This window comes from Argentina anserina, chromosome 6 (assembly GCF_933775445.1).
Source record: "Argentina anserina chromosome 6, drPotAnse1.1, whole genome shotgun sequence".
Lineage (NCBI taxonomy): Eukaryota > Viridiplantae > Streptophyta > Magnoliopsida > Rosales > Rosaceae > Argentina > Argentina anserina.
In genome coordinates this window covers 968352-983517 of record NC_065877.1, presented here as the reverse complement: position 1 = coordinate 983517, position 15166 = coordinate 968352, and the positions used below count along the sequence as shown (strand labels likewise).

The 15166-nt window shown below is 38.2% G+C and overlaps 4 protein-coding genes across 4 annotated transcripts; 2 read left to right on the top strand and 2 right to left on the bottom strand.

Moving 5' to 3' along the window:
• Positions 1-2665: 2665 nt before the first annotated feature.
• Positions 2666-4139, bottom strand: LOC126799511 (AT-hook motif nuclear-localized protein 20-like). The gene has a single exon (XM_050526725.1). The coding sequence runs from the start codon at positions 3830-3832 to the stop codon at positions 2912-2914; it is 921 nt and encodes a 306-aa protein (XP_050382682.1). The 5' UTR covers positions 3833-4139; the 3' UTR covers positions 2666-2911.
• A 1369-nt stretch (positions 4140-5508) lies between these two features.
• LOC126799507 (uncharacterized) lies at positions 5509-9830 on the top strand. Its single transcript, XM_050526720.1, has 5 exons — positions 5509-5807; positions 7828-8117; positions 8218-8307; positions 8853-9217; positions 9339-9830. Exons 1-5 carry the CDS (start codon positions 5531-5533, stop codon positions 9601-9603), a joined length of 1287 nt encoding a protein of 428 aa, XP_050382677.1. The 5' UTR covers positions 5509-5530; the 3' UTR covers positions 9604-9830.
• Positions 9831-9946: 116 nt separating this feature from the next.
• Positions 9947-12358, bottom strand: LOC126800418 (pentatricopeptide repeat-containing protein At2g02980, chloroplastic-like). Its single transcript, XM_050527788.1, has one exon. It carries the CDS (start codon positions 12356-12358, stop codon positions 9947-9949), a length of 2412 nt encoding a protein of 803 aa, XP_050383745.1.
• Positions 12359-12454: 96 nt separating this feature from the next.
• On the top strand, positions 12455-14169 carry LOC126799513 (peptidyl-prolyl cis-trans isomerase CYP19-3). Its single transcript, XM_050526728.1, has 2 exons — positions 12455-12607; positions 13487-14169. Exon 2 carries the CDS (start codon positions 13506-13508, stop codon positions 14028-14030), a length of 525 nt encoding a protein of 174 aa, XP_050382685.1. The 5' UTR covers positions 12455-12607; positions 13487-13505; the 3' UTR covers positions 14031-14169.
• Positions 14170-15166: the final 997 nt, after the last annotated feature.

Sequence of the window (15166 nt, the reverse complement as noted above, 5' to 3'; positions counted from 1 at the left end):
CAATTTTCAATTTACACTCCGAACTTACATTTTAGTCAATTTATCTCATAAATTTGGTAAAAATTGCCGATTTGCACCTCATCTGTTAATTTAACTGTTTCTATCTAATTTTGCGTCACATGTTATGCATATGAGGAGTAATATTGTCATTTTATTTTTATATTTTTCTTAAAAACAAATAAAAATATTATTTTAAAGGATGATTATTTTTTTAATCAAATTATTTTTTTACATCTTTTTTCTAAATACTTAACTATACTTCGAATTATATATTCAACATAATCACTCATTCAAATAGTATGTTGTGTATATATATATATATATATATATATTTTTATATGTACATATTTATTTGCAATTTTCTATGTATTTATTTATATTTTTCTAATAATTTTTAACATACCATATCACTTAAAATAATAAATATATAAATTAATAACATGTTTTGAAAAAATAAATAAATATAGTAGCTAATGTTCCTCTTAAGTAATTTTATTAATTTATTTCATTATTAAATATAAATAAATATATAATGATAATAATGCCCTTCAAATATATGACATGTGGTTTAAAATTGGACGAAAAACATTAAATTTAACTGATGAAGTGTAAATCGGTAATTTCTATCAAATTAAGGAAGTAAATTAACTTAAATACAAATTCAGGGTGAAAACTCACCATTATGATCAAATTTGGGTATAAATTGTCATTTTTGCCGACAAAACAACTAATGGTACAGAAAAAGGAGGCTTCATTTATTAATATTAGCTAGTCTTGGTCCATATATATATTATTGTCTTAATCAATGCACGGGCTAATGGGGACTTAATCAATGATAAATTCGACTCTCGTGGGGTCTGCATAGGCGCATTAGCATAAACAAAGTTGCTTTACCATACGAATGTTGTGTGCAAATTACAGGTAATATACCAATTAACAAATTAGGGCTCATAGATTAAACAAAGATCATGTGAATCCATGTGAAGAGGGTCCTCCATGTTACCACGAGAACATCCTTTTTGAAGAGACATTGTTAATCATATTAATCTGATTTTTCCTATAAATTACTTTAGAGTTAAGTGTTTTTTCTCTTTTATGATTTTAACTTGGTTACACCTAATTACCATATATAGCATAGAACGATGATCCATTGAGGAAGCTCTAGTTGATATTGAGTTTTAAGATGAGGTTTAATTTTTAAACATATCTACAAATCCTTATGATCTAGTTAATCTTAAATTTCTTTTGTTTAGTTACATAATTAATTAATCTTAAATTTCGTCGTGCTCTTGCTCACTTCTTTTCATGTCCCATCAAAATTACAACCCACTCTTTAGCTTAGGTTAGTTAATTATTTTATATACCCGAACGGTCTGACATCTGTAGCTTCGAATAAATTTACGGTTTTTCATTTCATCTTTTTGCAGTACTTTTGTTGGAATATCCAGCCAAACATACTTCTCGCGGAGCTCTTCACCATCTCTATAGATGAGTCCATCTATACTCAAGACTCAAGAGTGAATAAAACATCAGTAAATAGTGATATATATGCTACATATATATATATATATAGCTGGCATATTAGTGAATCTCAAGTAAAAGTCTAGAAGGGCTTGATTAAAAATTGACCAAGTCCCATAGATCATAAGGATCGTTATTGCTCCACTGATTCAACTATATATTAGTACGTACCTTGTAGCACTTGAAGGCGGATTTGAAGTAAAGACACAAATTCATTACTTCCCGTGGAATACTTTTAAATGTATGAATAATAAATAATGGTTCTTTGTTTATAGCTTCACTGGATGACCATTGCTCATTACGCACATTCATGGACTAGAAAATGACTGACAGAAGGAACTACTAGTTGCAACTTATTATAGTATAATTGTATGGAAAAAAACTTATTATAGTATAAGGTTACCTAGATCTTCATTCTGGTTTAATTAGACATGTAGCGAAGTTTTTCAATTCGAATCACATATACAACATGGAGTGCGTTTTGGTGATATAAATATGTTTAGATGACTGTAGCAAAAGTTGAACGGCAATAGTTGTACTGGTTCTATAAAACAAGAACCAATGAGATCAAACAACCTGCATAGCTATTAATTTATAAAAACATGACTATATAGTATATACTTCTTAAAGAACTACAGAAACGAAAGTGATGATCAATTAAAGACCCAACTATAAGCTAGGGGATCGATAATCAAAAGATAAAGCGATTAATAACTTCCAAACCATTTTTGTATGAATTGTTTCACGTATACTTCTTGCCTGCTTCTTGGCCAGAATTATTTGTTTATTCTGGTTATGATTATCAACAATTAATTTTCAACAAACAATATCATATCAGCCAATTAGATCGATATATGTATATAATACCAGATCGATCCAACAACAATATATAATTAGCAAAAATGTAAGAATAAAATGCAATCCCCAAACATTATGAGAACAAACTAATTTTAAAATGCCTCACAAAGATCGGCTATGAAATTATGTATCATATAAATTATAAATTATATGGTACTGTTAATTTTATAAATTTTTTCAAGTTGATATAAAGCAAGGGAGTAGTAGTACGTAGTCGTGGAGCTAGTGTACTAGTTAGCAGTTCTTGAAACTAATAGAAGAAGAAGAAGATTTACGATAAGGATGATGATTATGAATTCCAGAGTGAGACTTCCAGCATATGTAGTTATTGCAAATGTACAAAGCATAATACTTCTCATGATGATCAGCATCATCTTCTTCGATCAATACCTCAAATAATTAAGTGCAAGCACAGAATACAGCTAGAAATACATGCAGCGGGCTAGCTCAACCTATTCAATTTCCTTCGATTCTTCATCTCTCATAGTTAAAAGTTCAAAGAGCAGATTATATTACTCTTTGGTTGATTTGATTAAAATGGAGGTCTACCCCCACCATGAGCCCAATTTGAGTATGCCTCGTGGTTCAACTGCCCTCCACCGTTAGGAACCAAAGATGGTGGCAAATTGTAAACCCCGGGCGAAATAGATGAATTCGGATCTCCCAAACTCCCACCAATACCGGGTGGAGATGCGCCACCTCCGGCCGTCTGCCCCGAGTTCGGCGCAGGCGGCTGATCATCCTCCTCTTGTTCCAAGGGCAGTCTTTCATAAGTAGCATTCGAGAAAGTTGCTGCTATAACCATGACCGGCCCAGAAGCTACAAGAGGTCCCACAACGCTTCCTCCGACCACCTGCCCCTGCCCTCCGGCCAAGTATATGGTCATTCCGGTCGCCCCCGGCGGTGCAGGCCCTGGCAAAAATGCTCCCGTCAGGGACAGAATCTCAAACCTTCCATGGAGGGCCATGACCGCTCCGGGAGCTGAAGGCTGTCGGAGCGTGACGTTGGTAACGGTCCCGCTCCCACTCATCACGCAGACGCCTCTCTGCCTTGCCCTGGCGAACTGCGCCACACTCTCAGCTATGTCTGCGCCGTTGGCGATCTCCATGACATGGCTCCGGAGGGCGTTGGGGCTGTCCCTTGTCACAAAGATGGGCGGTTTAGGCTTGTTTTTGGACCCTGGAGGACGACCCCTTGGGCGCCTGTTGCTGCCCGAGACTTCGATGGCACCCTCCTTAGGGTCGTCGCCGCTGACGTTGTCCCTTTCATCATCCTCGTCCCCAGCTGATCCTGATCCACCTCCACCGCCAAGAAGGTGGCTGGTGGAACTGTTGTTCATGGAGATTCCCAGATCTGGTTTCATTAACGTCATCGGAGACCTACTTCCAGCTGGGCCTTCGTGTTTCAGTCCTCCGGTTAGACCCACCTGGCCAGCCCACCATGGGTTCGACATGGTCTTAATGATACTCTAATTAAGTTCGGAGCTCGAAGAGGAAGGAACGAACATACAAAGAAGAAAGCACTCTTTTTGTGAGATTGTATCAGAAAAAAAAAACGAAGAGCTGGTTTCTGGTTTTAGGGTTAACTTGGGGAGGTGGGTGTGTGTTTTTGTTAAGGGAAGGACCTGAAGATCAAGGCCGGCTTATGTATGTATGTTTCTTTCTATCTAGCTAGAGTGAGCGAGAGAGAGAGAGAGAGAGAGAGCTGGCTTGTTCCTCTGAGTGAGAGAATAGGGTGAGATGGAATTGATGGATATGAAAATGGGCGAATTAAGGTGGTATGTGTCGGTCTTGGGAATTAGGGTTTTCGTTATTGCGTGGGTCACGTGCATGCGCGTGACTACTGAGAAGGTGGCCTGCACGTCCTTCACTACCTCAGACTGGTTCCCTATGCGATTGCAAAGAGAAAACGACCTGGGAGGAAATCATCGATCTGGGAGTGTTTCTAAATTCATTTCCATCTTCCTTCATAGGTCAAAGCTTAAATTAACGGATCAACTACTTTCCCTATTTAATTGATAATTATGTTTACTTACCACGAAAGTTCTCTGTATTTCGAGCAAGTGGCCTTTTTCTGTTTTTCAATTCTCAGTTTTATGTCTTCGGTCAGTTGTTTCCGGCTTATTCCTGTTTTCTCCGGCAAATTAACATATCTGATTGCTCGTATTCTCGACCTCTCCATATATTTATGTAGGCAAATCATGCATGTAACAACGCAATCAGTACATGAAAGGACATATATGTAAAGATACTTGAAAGCTGGAATTCGATCACTCGATCGAGTAATTTCCTAATTGTATGATTTAGCATCAAGCTTAAGAGATCCAAGATTCAGGTTAAGTAGTTCTATATCATATCAAGTTTAGTACAATTAAAATTTGTGCTGAGATTATCCTTAATTTAAATAAATCTCATTTCTCACATGATTTAGTACGTACAATACGTTATGAGGTGTCATAGCTAGTAATACTCATAGAACGCATTAACATATTGGAATATGTTAAAACGTGGTTTAGAACTAATGTCGTAATAATAAACAGTTATGAAATCATGCTTTTGATGAGTTCTTGAGGGTAAGAAGTCAGTAGTTGACAACAGATTTAGGTCTCCTAATAAGCATAGTTTTCAAATCCCACTACCGTTGATTAAGTTCGAAGCTTCTGATCATCCAATCCCCTAGCCTTAAAGAAATCCTCGATCTTCTTCTCACTAACCCAGCAGCTGGAGATCATTAAAACCAAACATCAAGTTGAGCGTCTGATCTAGAAGTCTGTTGTTATCTACAAAAACTTAGAGGACAAAGAATATGTGTCTAGTGACTCTAGCCGTCTGTGGGTGCAAAATGGAAATGCCATGTTCATCTTAGAGACTTCATTTCGTAATAATGATTTAAGTTATCGATTTGCCTCGATGACGTGACTTTCTCGATTGGGAAGTTCAGTAGTGTTTATCTATGCTTTTAGAGAAAATAAAAATAAAAATAAAAACCCCAAAATATCATCTTTGGAATGGGCCAGTTGGTGTTGGGCTTAGATGTACCAAAACAGAAAGCTATAAATACAATCGGGTTTGTGCATATACAAACCCGGTTTTTGTTCACTCTCTCTGTTCCTTCTTCGTTTGAGAGAGAGAGAGAGAGAGAGAGAGAGAGAATGGCCGACGACCTGTTTGAAGGTTTACCTCCTCCTTCTGCAAACCCTCTTCCCTCTTCAGAACCTCAAGAACAGCACAAAGAACCCAAACTCAAACCAAAGTTCGCTTCTTTTTCCACAGACTCTTCTTCTTCTTCTTCTTCACCTTCTCCTTCTCAAGCTCCACAACCAGTTCTGAAAAGCGCGTTGAAGAAGCCTAAGCAGCCATCTGAGCCAACCCCAGCTCTCAAAAGCGCCCTCAAGCGGCCCAATGAAGCCTCTGAGCTAAACCCAGAAGGTAATTCTTCATCTTTTTCTTGGGTTTTGATTCTAGGGATTCACAACCCTGCTACTATTTGCAAGTGCAGTGAGAATGTTCAATCTTGTATGTAAATTGTAGTTGTTATATAATAAAGTTTTAACCTTTCTTGGCATTTAGTTTTTGGAGTTGCATTAGTTTAGTTATTGCTTGGTTTGCATTAGTGATTAAGGTGATGAATTAGTAGAAACGAAGCTCTTGATCAGTGAAGTTCAAAGCAAGAAAATTGAGACTCCTGGTGTTTTTGGTTCTGCTAAACAACTTGGAATATTGGAATAATAAACGAAATATTGATTTTTTTTTTGTGGGTTCTGTTGCTGAAAGATAAGGGACATGCATTATGTAAATCCACAATAATATGCTTTCGAAATTATATTTTTTTATTAGGAATGTGGGTTGTGGAGAAGGTGTTTCTTCGTGTCTTTCTGGATGTGGTTTGTTCCCCTTCAAACTCCGGCTGCCAATAATGAGTTATGGATCGTGACAATCTAATTAATTTAGATATTAAGAAAAGTCTACATAACTTGGCATGTTAGAACAAAAGAATTGCTTTAAGCTAGTTCTGATAGGCTGAAACTGAATAAGGGACATGCATATGATCTTCTACTTGATGTGGCTCTTGAAATAATAATAGAAAATGTGGCTTCCAGAGAATGTGTGTTTGTGTTATACTTGATGTGGTTTGTTTCCTCTTCGAATTCTGGCTGCCAATATTGAGAATTTAATGAACTTATATTTATTTGGTTCTTAGTTTTGCATCTTGTATTGAATATATCAGTGGATTGAGATGAAGCTGATGCATAGTAAGTGGTTCTCAGCCCGCTCTGCCTGAGGAAAATGTGAAGTTTAAACCACAGTGCCTCATAGCAACTAGTTGGAGAACTTATGCTGAAGATAACCTTTAGGGTATCAGTCAGTGAGTTCCCATTTGATAGGTGAGAAACCATTGGAAAAGAAAATAGAAAGTGAGTTTTTTTAGCCTTTAGGATATGATAAGAAAGAAAAAGCTTGCCCAGACTAAATTGAATTAGAAACAAGAAGTTGGCACAGGTATCATCTTAAGAGGCTGAAGCTAGAGAACTGTACCGTTGGACTCCAATTGTTTGGTGCCCCCTCCGAAAGTACTATAAAAACGTCATTCTGTGTGGGTTCTGCTAAACAGCTTGAAGTTTAAAAACATATTAATTTTACTGGGTTATTTTAAAGGTGAATAGGTCACAGGCATTATGTTCTCCCACTATCATTTGCTTTTTGAAGTTCCAAAATAATCTTGGCAGTGTAGCTTTTGGAGAATGTGATTCTTTGTGTTGTCTTGATATGATCTGTTCCCGTACAAGTTACTGCTGCCATTATGGGATTATGGATCCTGACAATCTACTGTAGATGGTTCCAGTCACTGTGCACAAGAGAAAAAAGAGGTGACCTTAAACCGCAGTCAATGCCCAAGGGCAACAGGTTCTGGGAGTTTAGGTTATTATTTAGTTTGCACTAGTCACTTAGGTCCTGTTTGTTAGGTGAAATAACATCAGATGCCGTGAGCTTTTCATCTTTGGCCTATAGGCTGTGCTAAGAAGAAGACATCGGGTGTTTATTGATCCTTCCAAATAGTAGCCAAGCTAGAAAACTTAAAGACTTAGAATCCAACTGTTTGTTGATCCTTCCAAAAAGTAGTAGGATTTAAATTTAGCCATCTTTTTTGAATTGTACTAGACAGTTATGAAGTATGGAATCGACTCTTAGTGGGTTTTGCCTACCCCTCAGACCTCAGTAAGGGAAATAAATTATGTTCACTGAAAGAGTATGTCTTTCAATTGTAGAATACTAATGTGTGAAACAATCTCCTTCCCTCCTTTCTCCTTGTTCATTGCCCCTCAATGTGGATTATGGGTATGATTTGGCACTTTTAAGTAATTGGTTTTTGCAGTTCATATAACAAAAGATAAGTTGGCTGGAACTGTTGTTAACATTTTGTGTTTTTGTTTTTTTTAATGATTCACAGCCACTGTGCCTGGAAAGAAGTTGAGGTTTAAAACCATGACAGATGCCTCAGAGCAACAGGTTATAGAGGCCATGCAGAAGATAGCTTCACATATAAAGAATCCTACGAAGTTTTCGAAGGCTTCAAAGCTTGCCATACAGCTGATTCAGGCCGGAAGTGTCAAGGCCGAAACTAGTGATTACTTCTTTTACATATTAGAAGCCGCAATGACAGCATCTACCTCTTGCACAGATCCTTCCATACGAACAGATATCCATGCTCTGTTCTCAGCAGCACAAGATGCCTCTGAGGTAAGCTTTTAAGTCTATATAGAACAAAATAATGCTTACTAGTATGTAAATTTGTACTTAAAATACTTGACTGATAGAACCTTTTATCTTCTATGTATAGTGTCTCAATAAGAAGCAAAAGAATCAGTTAACAACATGGACGATCAGAGCTGTGATGGCAAATGATTTACTTACTGATGACAGCTTCATGGTAAAGAACTTTTCTAATGGAATAGCTTGTAAGCAAACTTCATGAATCATGTAATGCTTACCTTTTTAATATGGTATGGTAACAAGCATGAACCGTGGATGAGCATTTTAACTGTACCTCTTTAGTATAATGCTTACCTACACAATCATTGTTATCACTGTTTATAGTCAAACAAAAATGTTCTATAGCATACAATTGACATTACTATGAACGGTGTTTTGAGGTTGTGTGTAGAATTTACTTGAAGTGAATATGCACTTCAGCATTTCGATTAAAAGGAGTATCATAACAATTGATTGCAGTCTTGTTAATATTAAATGAGCTGACGTTCAGCATTCTGATTGCTAATGTACCTTCTTTTTTCTCATTGCTGAGTAAAAATTAGAGCTTTTTAATAAAAATCTATATTATTACAAAATTGGTTTAGATATATAATTTTGTTGGCTTGAATTGTTTTCTTTTTTGATGATATGTTCCCCTTGCCTGACTTGCCTTTTTTTTTTGTCTTTTTTTTTTCTTTTCTTTCATTATTTGCTTTTACCAAGTTTTCAAAAACAGCTCGACAATTACAAGAAGCAATATCTAATTTGCCAGTTGCAACTGAGGATGATGACAGAGAGGAAGCAGCTGCCCTTGAAGAGGAAATTAAAACAACAGATGAGGATAATTTAGGGAAGGACATGACTTCAGATATACTGGATGAAGAAGATGATGTGACGGAGTCTGATCCATTTGGGCTTGAGGCATTTTTAGCTCCAAAAGCAGTGAAGAAAGGAGATAGAGTAAAGGGAAAGAAAGCTGTAACTCTCAAAGTGTGGGAGGGGGAAGAGACCAAGATATTCCTCAAGTCACAGAGAGAAGCCTTGGTCCTTTGTTTAGAGATAGCTGCTCGGCGTTATAAAACTCCATGGTAAGATTCTTAAACTCTATATAGCTTGTGCTTTCTGGTGAAATTTACATACTGTATAAGCATACCACTATCTTCTGCAGAGATAGACTTTCTTATTCTTTTATTCGGTTTTACTTTTCAGGTGCCAGACAGTTATAGACATATTAGCAAAGCATGCTTTTGATAACATACGGAGGTTCACATCTAAACAAAGGAACGCCATAGAGAAACTCTGGGCTTCCATACGGGAACAACATAATCGTAGAAAACAAGGAAAAACAGTTACTGGGAAACTTGATGTGAACAGTTTCGAATGGCTGCAGGAAAAATATGCTAATGAGAAGATCAGCATTCGGCATTCTGTGGGCGGTAGTGGGGGTCGTAAAACTGAAATGTGGCTTGGTTGATAACATCCTGTTGGTACAAATGTTTCTCATTCTCTGTTTTGTAGGGAAGTCTTCTTACAGGAAGTAAAACGGACTGAGAAATATGGTAATTGATATCTTTAAACGTAAGAATCATTTGCAGTGTAGGATGCTTCATCATTATGCCACATGTTTTTAGTTAAAAACGAATTTCTGGCCAAAACTTCACCTTTGTTTCATATGATTATAAATTTGAAATCTTGAGGTTAGATCGGTAGTTGTTTTTAAGAACCCTTTTTGTAGTAGTTAGTAACGGCTCATGCAACATCAATTGAGAAGCAATCCCAATATTAATCTCAAACGCATTAGATTTTGTTACACTTTATTACCAGTAGTCACCACAAGAACAAGTTCCTTCGATGAAGTGGTGAAAACGGTTACGATCCCTTACTATCAGTACTCTGCCGTATATCTTTGATAACAGCTTTGTTGCTGTGTGACAGTCATCACAAACTCGGAGATTCTTTACAATCCGAATTGGGGTACCTGCAGCAGTACTGATTAGACCAAATGCCATGGCCAGTTTCTCACTATGATAGTTTAGTGCGGTTTCTTTCTCTTCCTCATCTATGTTCTGCAAAACCACAGATGTATTTGGAGTGTATCCAGTCTCTTTTAGCTTCTTGATCATCTCAGCTAGCATTTCATAGATTTCCCTCGTCTGCGGGTGTGTTTTATCACCCATCATGAAGTCATGAACTGTGCCGTTTACTTCAATTGAGCTGAGACCTGGTTCCTTCTTGGTTCCTTTATCTTTCAGAGCTTTTCTGACCCCAGCAACATCAGTCCATCTGTTTGATGCTGCATAGATGTTTGACATCAGAATTTCATAACCGCAATTTTGAGGTTCCATCTCAAGAAGTTGTCTTGCTGCCTCTTCAGCCAAGTTGGGATTCTTATGTGTTTTGCAGGCAGCAAGCAATGAACCCAAAACAATTGCGTTAGGCTTGAGGGGCATGCTTTTGATAAACTCGTAAGCCTCAATGAGCTTCCCAGCTCGGCCTAGCAAATCCACCATGCATCCGTAGTGCTCAATCTTTGGAGCCAAGCCAAAGTCATGCAACATTTTATCGAAAACTTGCCTTCCTTCTGCCACCAGCCCAGCATGGCTACAAGCATGAAGTAGCCCTATAAATGTGACGTCGTTAGGCTCAACACCTCGTCTCTGCATTTCTTCAAAGAGTTCTAAAGCTTGTTTCCCACAACCATGCATAGCGAGTCCGGTGATCATGACATTCCACATCTGACTATCTCGATTTCTGGCTTCGTTAAACAGCCTAAGAGCCACATCTATCTCCCCACATTTTGAATACATGTCCACTAGAGCCGTTCTTAGTATCACATCAACTTCTATCCGCTGCCAGTTTATGTAAGAATGAACCCATTTGCCGAGATCAAGGGCTCCTACTTCTGCACATAGTGAGATAAGGCTAACCATTGTAACTTGGTTTGGCCTTATTCCACTATCCTTCATCCTGGCAAAGAGCTCTGAAGCCTGATTAGTGCAATTGGTACGTGCATAAGCCGAGATCATAGCACTCCAAATCATCACATCTTTGTCCTCCATGCTCTCAAACACAGCCCTGGCGTATTCGGCTTCACCACACTTCCCATACATATCAACCAAAGCAGTGGCCAAAGCCAAAGACATGACAAACCCATTTCTCAAAACATAAGCATGCAGCCACTTCCCCAACTCCAGAGCTCCAACAGTCCCCGACTCGATTATCAAACTCAACATTGTAATCTCATTAGGAAACTTTCTCTCCTCCAGCATTCTCTTGAAAAGTCTCACCCCCTCTTCCACCTCATTGCAACGAATGCACCCAGCTATCATCGCGGTCCATGAAACAACACTTTTCTCAGCCAGTCCATGAAACAACCTTCTTGCATAACCCAAATTCCCACACTTGACATACATATCTACCAAAGCAGTAGTCACAGGAACCACCAGCTTCGCATTGCCACTATTCCTCGCTACATAAGCATGCATTGCTTTCGCCATCTTCACATCAGCAATGTCAGCAAACAGACCAACCATGCTTATCATAGCAACCTCACTAGGCTTCACTTGCAAGCAATGCATCTCCCTTATGAGTTCCAATGCCTCACCAAACCCCCTGTTCCTCACATAGCTATTAATCATGGTACTCCAAGAAACCACATCTCTCTCACTCATTACATCAAATACTAGGCGTGCCAACTCCAAGCTCCCACATTCACTATACATTCTGATCAACGCATTACACACGAAAGCATCACTATCCAAACCGCCCTTTAGCGCGAAACCATGAATCTCTCTCCCTAGTAGCTCAACAGAGGATTGGCCACAGGCTTTGAGGACTGATGGGATGGTGAAGTTGTCTACATGGGTGCCCATTCTCCTCATTTGGGTGTATAATTTGAGCGCAATGTTGGGGTGGTTGTTCTTGATGTAAGATGTTATAAGGAAGTTGTACTGAGCTGAGGGGCTTATGTGGGTTTGGAGCGGATAGAGTGGGATTTGAAGGGTGTGGTCAAATTGGGTTTTGATCATGTGGGCATGGATTTGCTGGGTTTGATCAAGGCTGGGAGTAAAACAAGAAGTAGTGCTAGTTTGGTGTTTAGGTGTGTTTGGGTTTGGTTTTGGGGTGTGGTTGAGTTTGAATTTGGAGGGAAGAATTGGTTGTTGGAGTTTTTGAATTGTCAGAGGAAGGAGGGAAGAAGATGATAGGAGATGAGGTCTGGTTGTGACCATACTTTGGTTTCATTGGAAGCAAAGAACTGTGGATTAACAGCTATATATATACCCAAAATGTGCTATGTAGTAAAAACCAAAAGATTTGGGGTTTATTAAGAAAATAAACGAGAGAAGAAGGTTGGTTTTGCAAATAAATTTCCAAAACCCTAAACCCCTATCCCCTGAGCCTATATAAACTTAACCATAAGACCTTGGTCATTCATCTCAGTTCAGTTTGCAACTCCAAGCCAACTCTCATACTGTCAGGTATGTTGTTTCTGAAGACCCATCTCTTTTATTTATAGACTGTTGTTTTTAGTGTTCTGTAGGATCAAAAAGCACATATCGAAGGCTTGTGGGTGATTTTATTGAAACACCCATGCGCTCAATACTTGTGCGATATAGAAATTGTATTATCATTCTTGATATTGAATATCCTCTTGGTAAATTTTGTGTAAATTTTCAGTCTTGAGGATGCTTTGCTAGAATGATGAACATGACCTTACTTATCAGCTGAAGTTTGAATCCTTTCTATTGAGATTGATGAATATGGTTTGTGGAAGATTGAATCTTTGCTTTGTTGCGTTTGTTTCCTTTCCAATTTGTTGTTACTTTTTCATGCGTTATGTTGTGTGAGATGAGCTTATCATTATAAGGAAAGTATGAGATTGGTATTGTCTATTCTGAAGTGTTGTGTGTGTGTGATTAACATGATCCAATATGTTTGATTTTGATGCAGTAGTGATTAGCTTAGTACTGCTTGGTTGGTCTAAATGGAGTGACAGTGTTAACCTTTTCTTTGAAAGCAAAAGGTTTTCAGTGTTGAACGATGAACATTTCCTGACTGGTTGCCTAATTTGTATTAAGATTGATGAAAGGTTTCCTAAGGATTGAATCTTTTTTTATTTTTTTTTATTGGGGGGTTTGAGTGACTTGTTGAGAATACCTGGGCTTGTGAATCGGTCTGTCTTTATAATCATGTATTATATACTGTTGTTTGTGATTTGCTGATCTTGTATTGTCTTTCTGAAGTATTATTTTAGTTAGAGCAATCCAGTGTTTTGATTTCAATGCAGTAGTGATAGGTTTGGTATTGTTTGGTTGGTTTGAGTCCAGTGGGGGTGCTAACTCTCTGTGTTTAAGCAGGTTCTTAGATCTGAACACAATGTCGAATCCAAAGGTTTTCTTTGATATCCTGATTGGAAGGATGAAGGCAGGTCGCGTTGTAATGGAGTTGTTTGCTGATGTTACACCAAAGACTGCTGAGAACTTCCGAGCTCTTTGCACTGGCGAGAAGGGGATTGGAATATCTGGGAAGCCATTGCACTACAAGGGCTCTAAGTTTCACCGCATTATCCCAAATTTCATGTGTCAAGGTGGAGATTTCACAAGGGGTAATGGAACTGGAGGAGAGTCCATCTATGGTGAAAAGTTTACTGATGAAAACTTCAAGTTGAAGCATACAGGACCTGGAATTCTGTCCATGGCAAATTCTGGAGCAAACACTAACGGTTCTCAGTTCTTCATTTGCACAGAGAGAACCTCGTGGCTTGATGGAAAGCATGTTGTGTTTGGGAAAGTGGTTGATGGTTATAGCGTTGTTCAGAAGATGGAGAAGGTTGGTTCAGATTCAGGAACTACAACAGAACCTGTGGTTATTGAAGATTGTGGACAGATAACAGAGAACTGATGTTTGAACAGCAGTATATCACTCTTTAAATTAGAATGCTCTTGTAAAGCAAAGTAGAACACATGTTGAATTATCTTGAATAATACATGTAGTTTGGATCATCTTGTGATTTCTACTATTGGATGTTGTGTTGTTTACTTGTTTAATCGCATTCCAGTTTTCTTGTTTGCTACATAGCAAAGCAGTCTGTTATCTATTAGAGTCTAGAAGGCGTTTGATGCAACATATGACATTTGGGGATTCCAGCTCAAAGTAGTGACAAATACCTCATAAATAATCCCTCGGCGTAAACGGTCACCCCATGCTTCCCATTCCATGATGGCTCACCTATAGCATTTGCCTACTTGCTTGAAAATCTTTACAGCCAAGATCAAAAGATATAGCAGAAATACTCATGAAAACCATGTCCAGCTGCCTTACAAGATAATCACTTTGCACAATAGTATGGCAATTTAGCGACAAACCAAATGATTCCGACTACGGCAAATTTGCGAGCCTATGCTAGAAAATCATATATACTTGAGCATTTCCAACAGTCTGCCGTGCCAAATTCACATGCATTGTTTGCCACTTTGGTCATGCGGTCATGCCTCTGAAGCAGCATACTTGACAATGGGGCGTGCAGCTTTGGAGGGATAAGGGCTTTCATGTATGCACAGGCAAATTGGTTTCGTAGCTCCTCGTAATCAAATTGTACCGTGATTGGCACAAACCATGCGATACATCTTAGTGGATCATCAATAAGGGTGTCATATCAGTGTTGTCATGGAAGATATGTTTGGTTAAACTTTAATCATGCAATCCAGGTGAACATATTATTAAGTCGCTGTGTGCATGATCAGTTGTAGATCAACATGTTTATCAAGTCACGGTGTTGTTATTTTGATTTTGTTTTTATATACTACAGTAGCTGGCTTTGCCTGGCTACCTCCTCAGAAGCCTAAACTAGAGTTAGGGTATATAGAAATGACGACTCCTTGATGCTATATGATGAAAGGGATGATGGTTGAAGGATTGAATTAAAAAATGAGATATTGTAGAAAATTAATTCACACATCCATAAACCAGGTAAACTTAACTACTATGTCATATGTACATGAAGAAAATTTGTAAGCATATTATGTAGTTCAAGCAAC

Excerpts from the sequence above, each read along its gene's own strand:
- LOC126799511 (XM_050526725.1), bottom strand. The coding sequence starts at position 3,832 with ATGTCGAACCCATGGTGGGCTGGCCAGGTGGGTCTAACCGGAGGACTG.
- LOC126799507 (XM_050526720.1), top strand. The coding sequence starts at position 5,531 with ATGGCCGACGACCTGTTTGAAGGTTTACCTCCTCCTTCTGCAAACCCT. Across the intron at positions 5,808-7,827 it reads CTCTGAGCTAAACCCAGAAG|CCACTGTGCCTGGAAAGAAG; the intron begins GTAATTCTTCAT and ends AATGATTCACAG. Across the intron at positions 9,218-9,338 it reads CGGCGTTATAAAACTCCATG|GTGCCAGACAGTTATAGACA; the intron begins GTAAGATTCTTA and ends TTTACTTTTCAG.
- LOC126800418 (XM_050527788.1), bottom strand. The coding sequence starts at position 12,358 with ATGGTCACAACCAGACCTCATCTCCTATCATCTTCTTCCCTCCTTCCT.
- LOC126799513 (XM_050526728.1), top strand. The coding sequence starts at position 13,506 with ATGTCGAATCCAAAGGTTTTCTTTGATATCCTGATTGGAAGGATGAAG.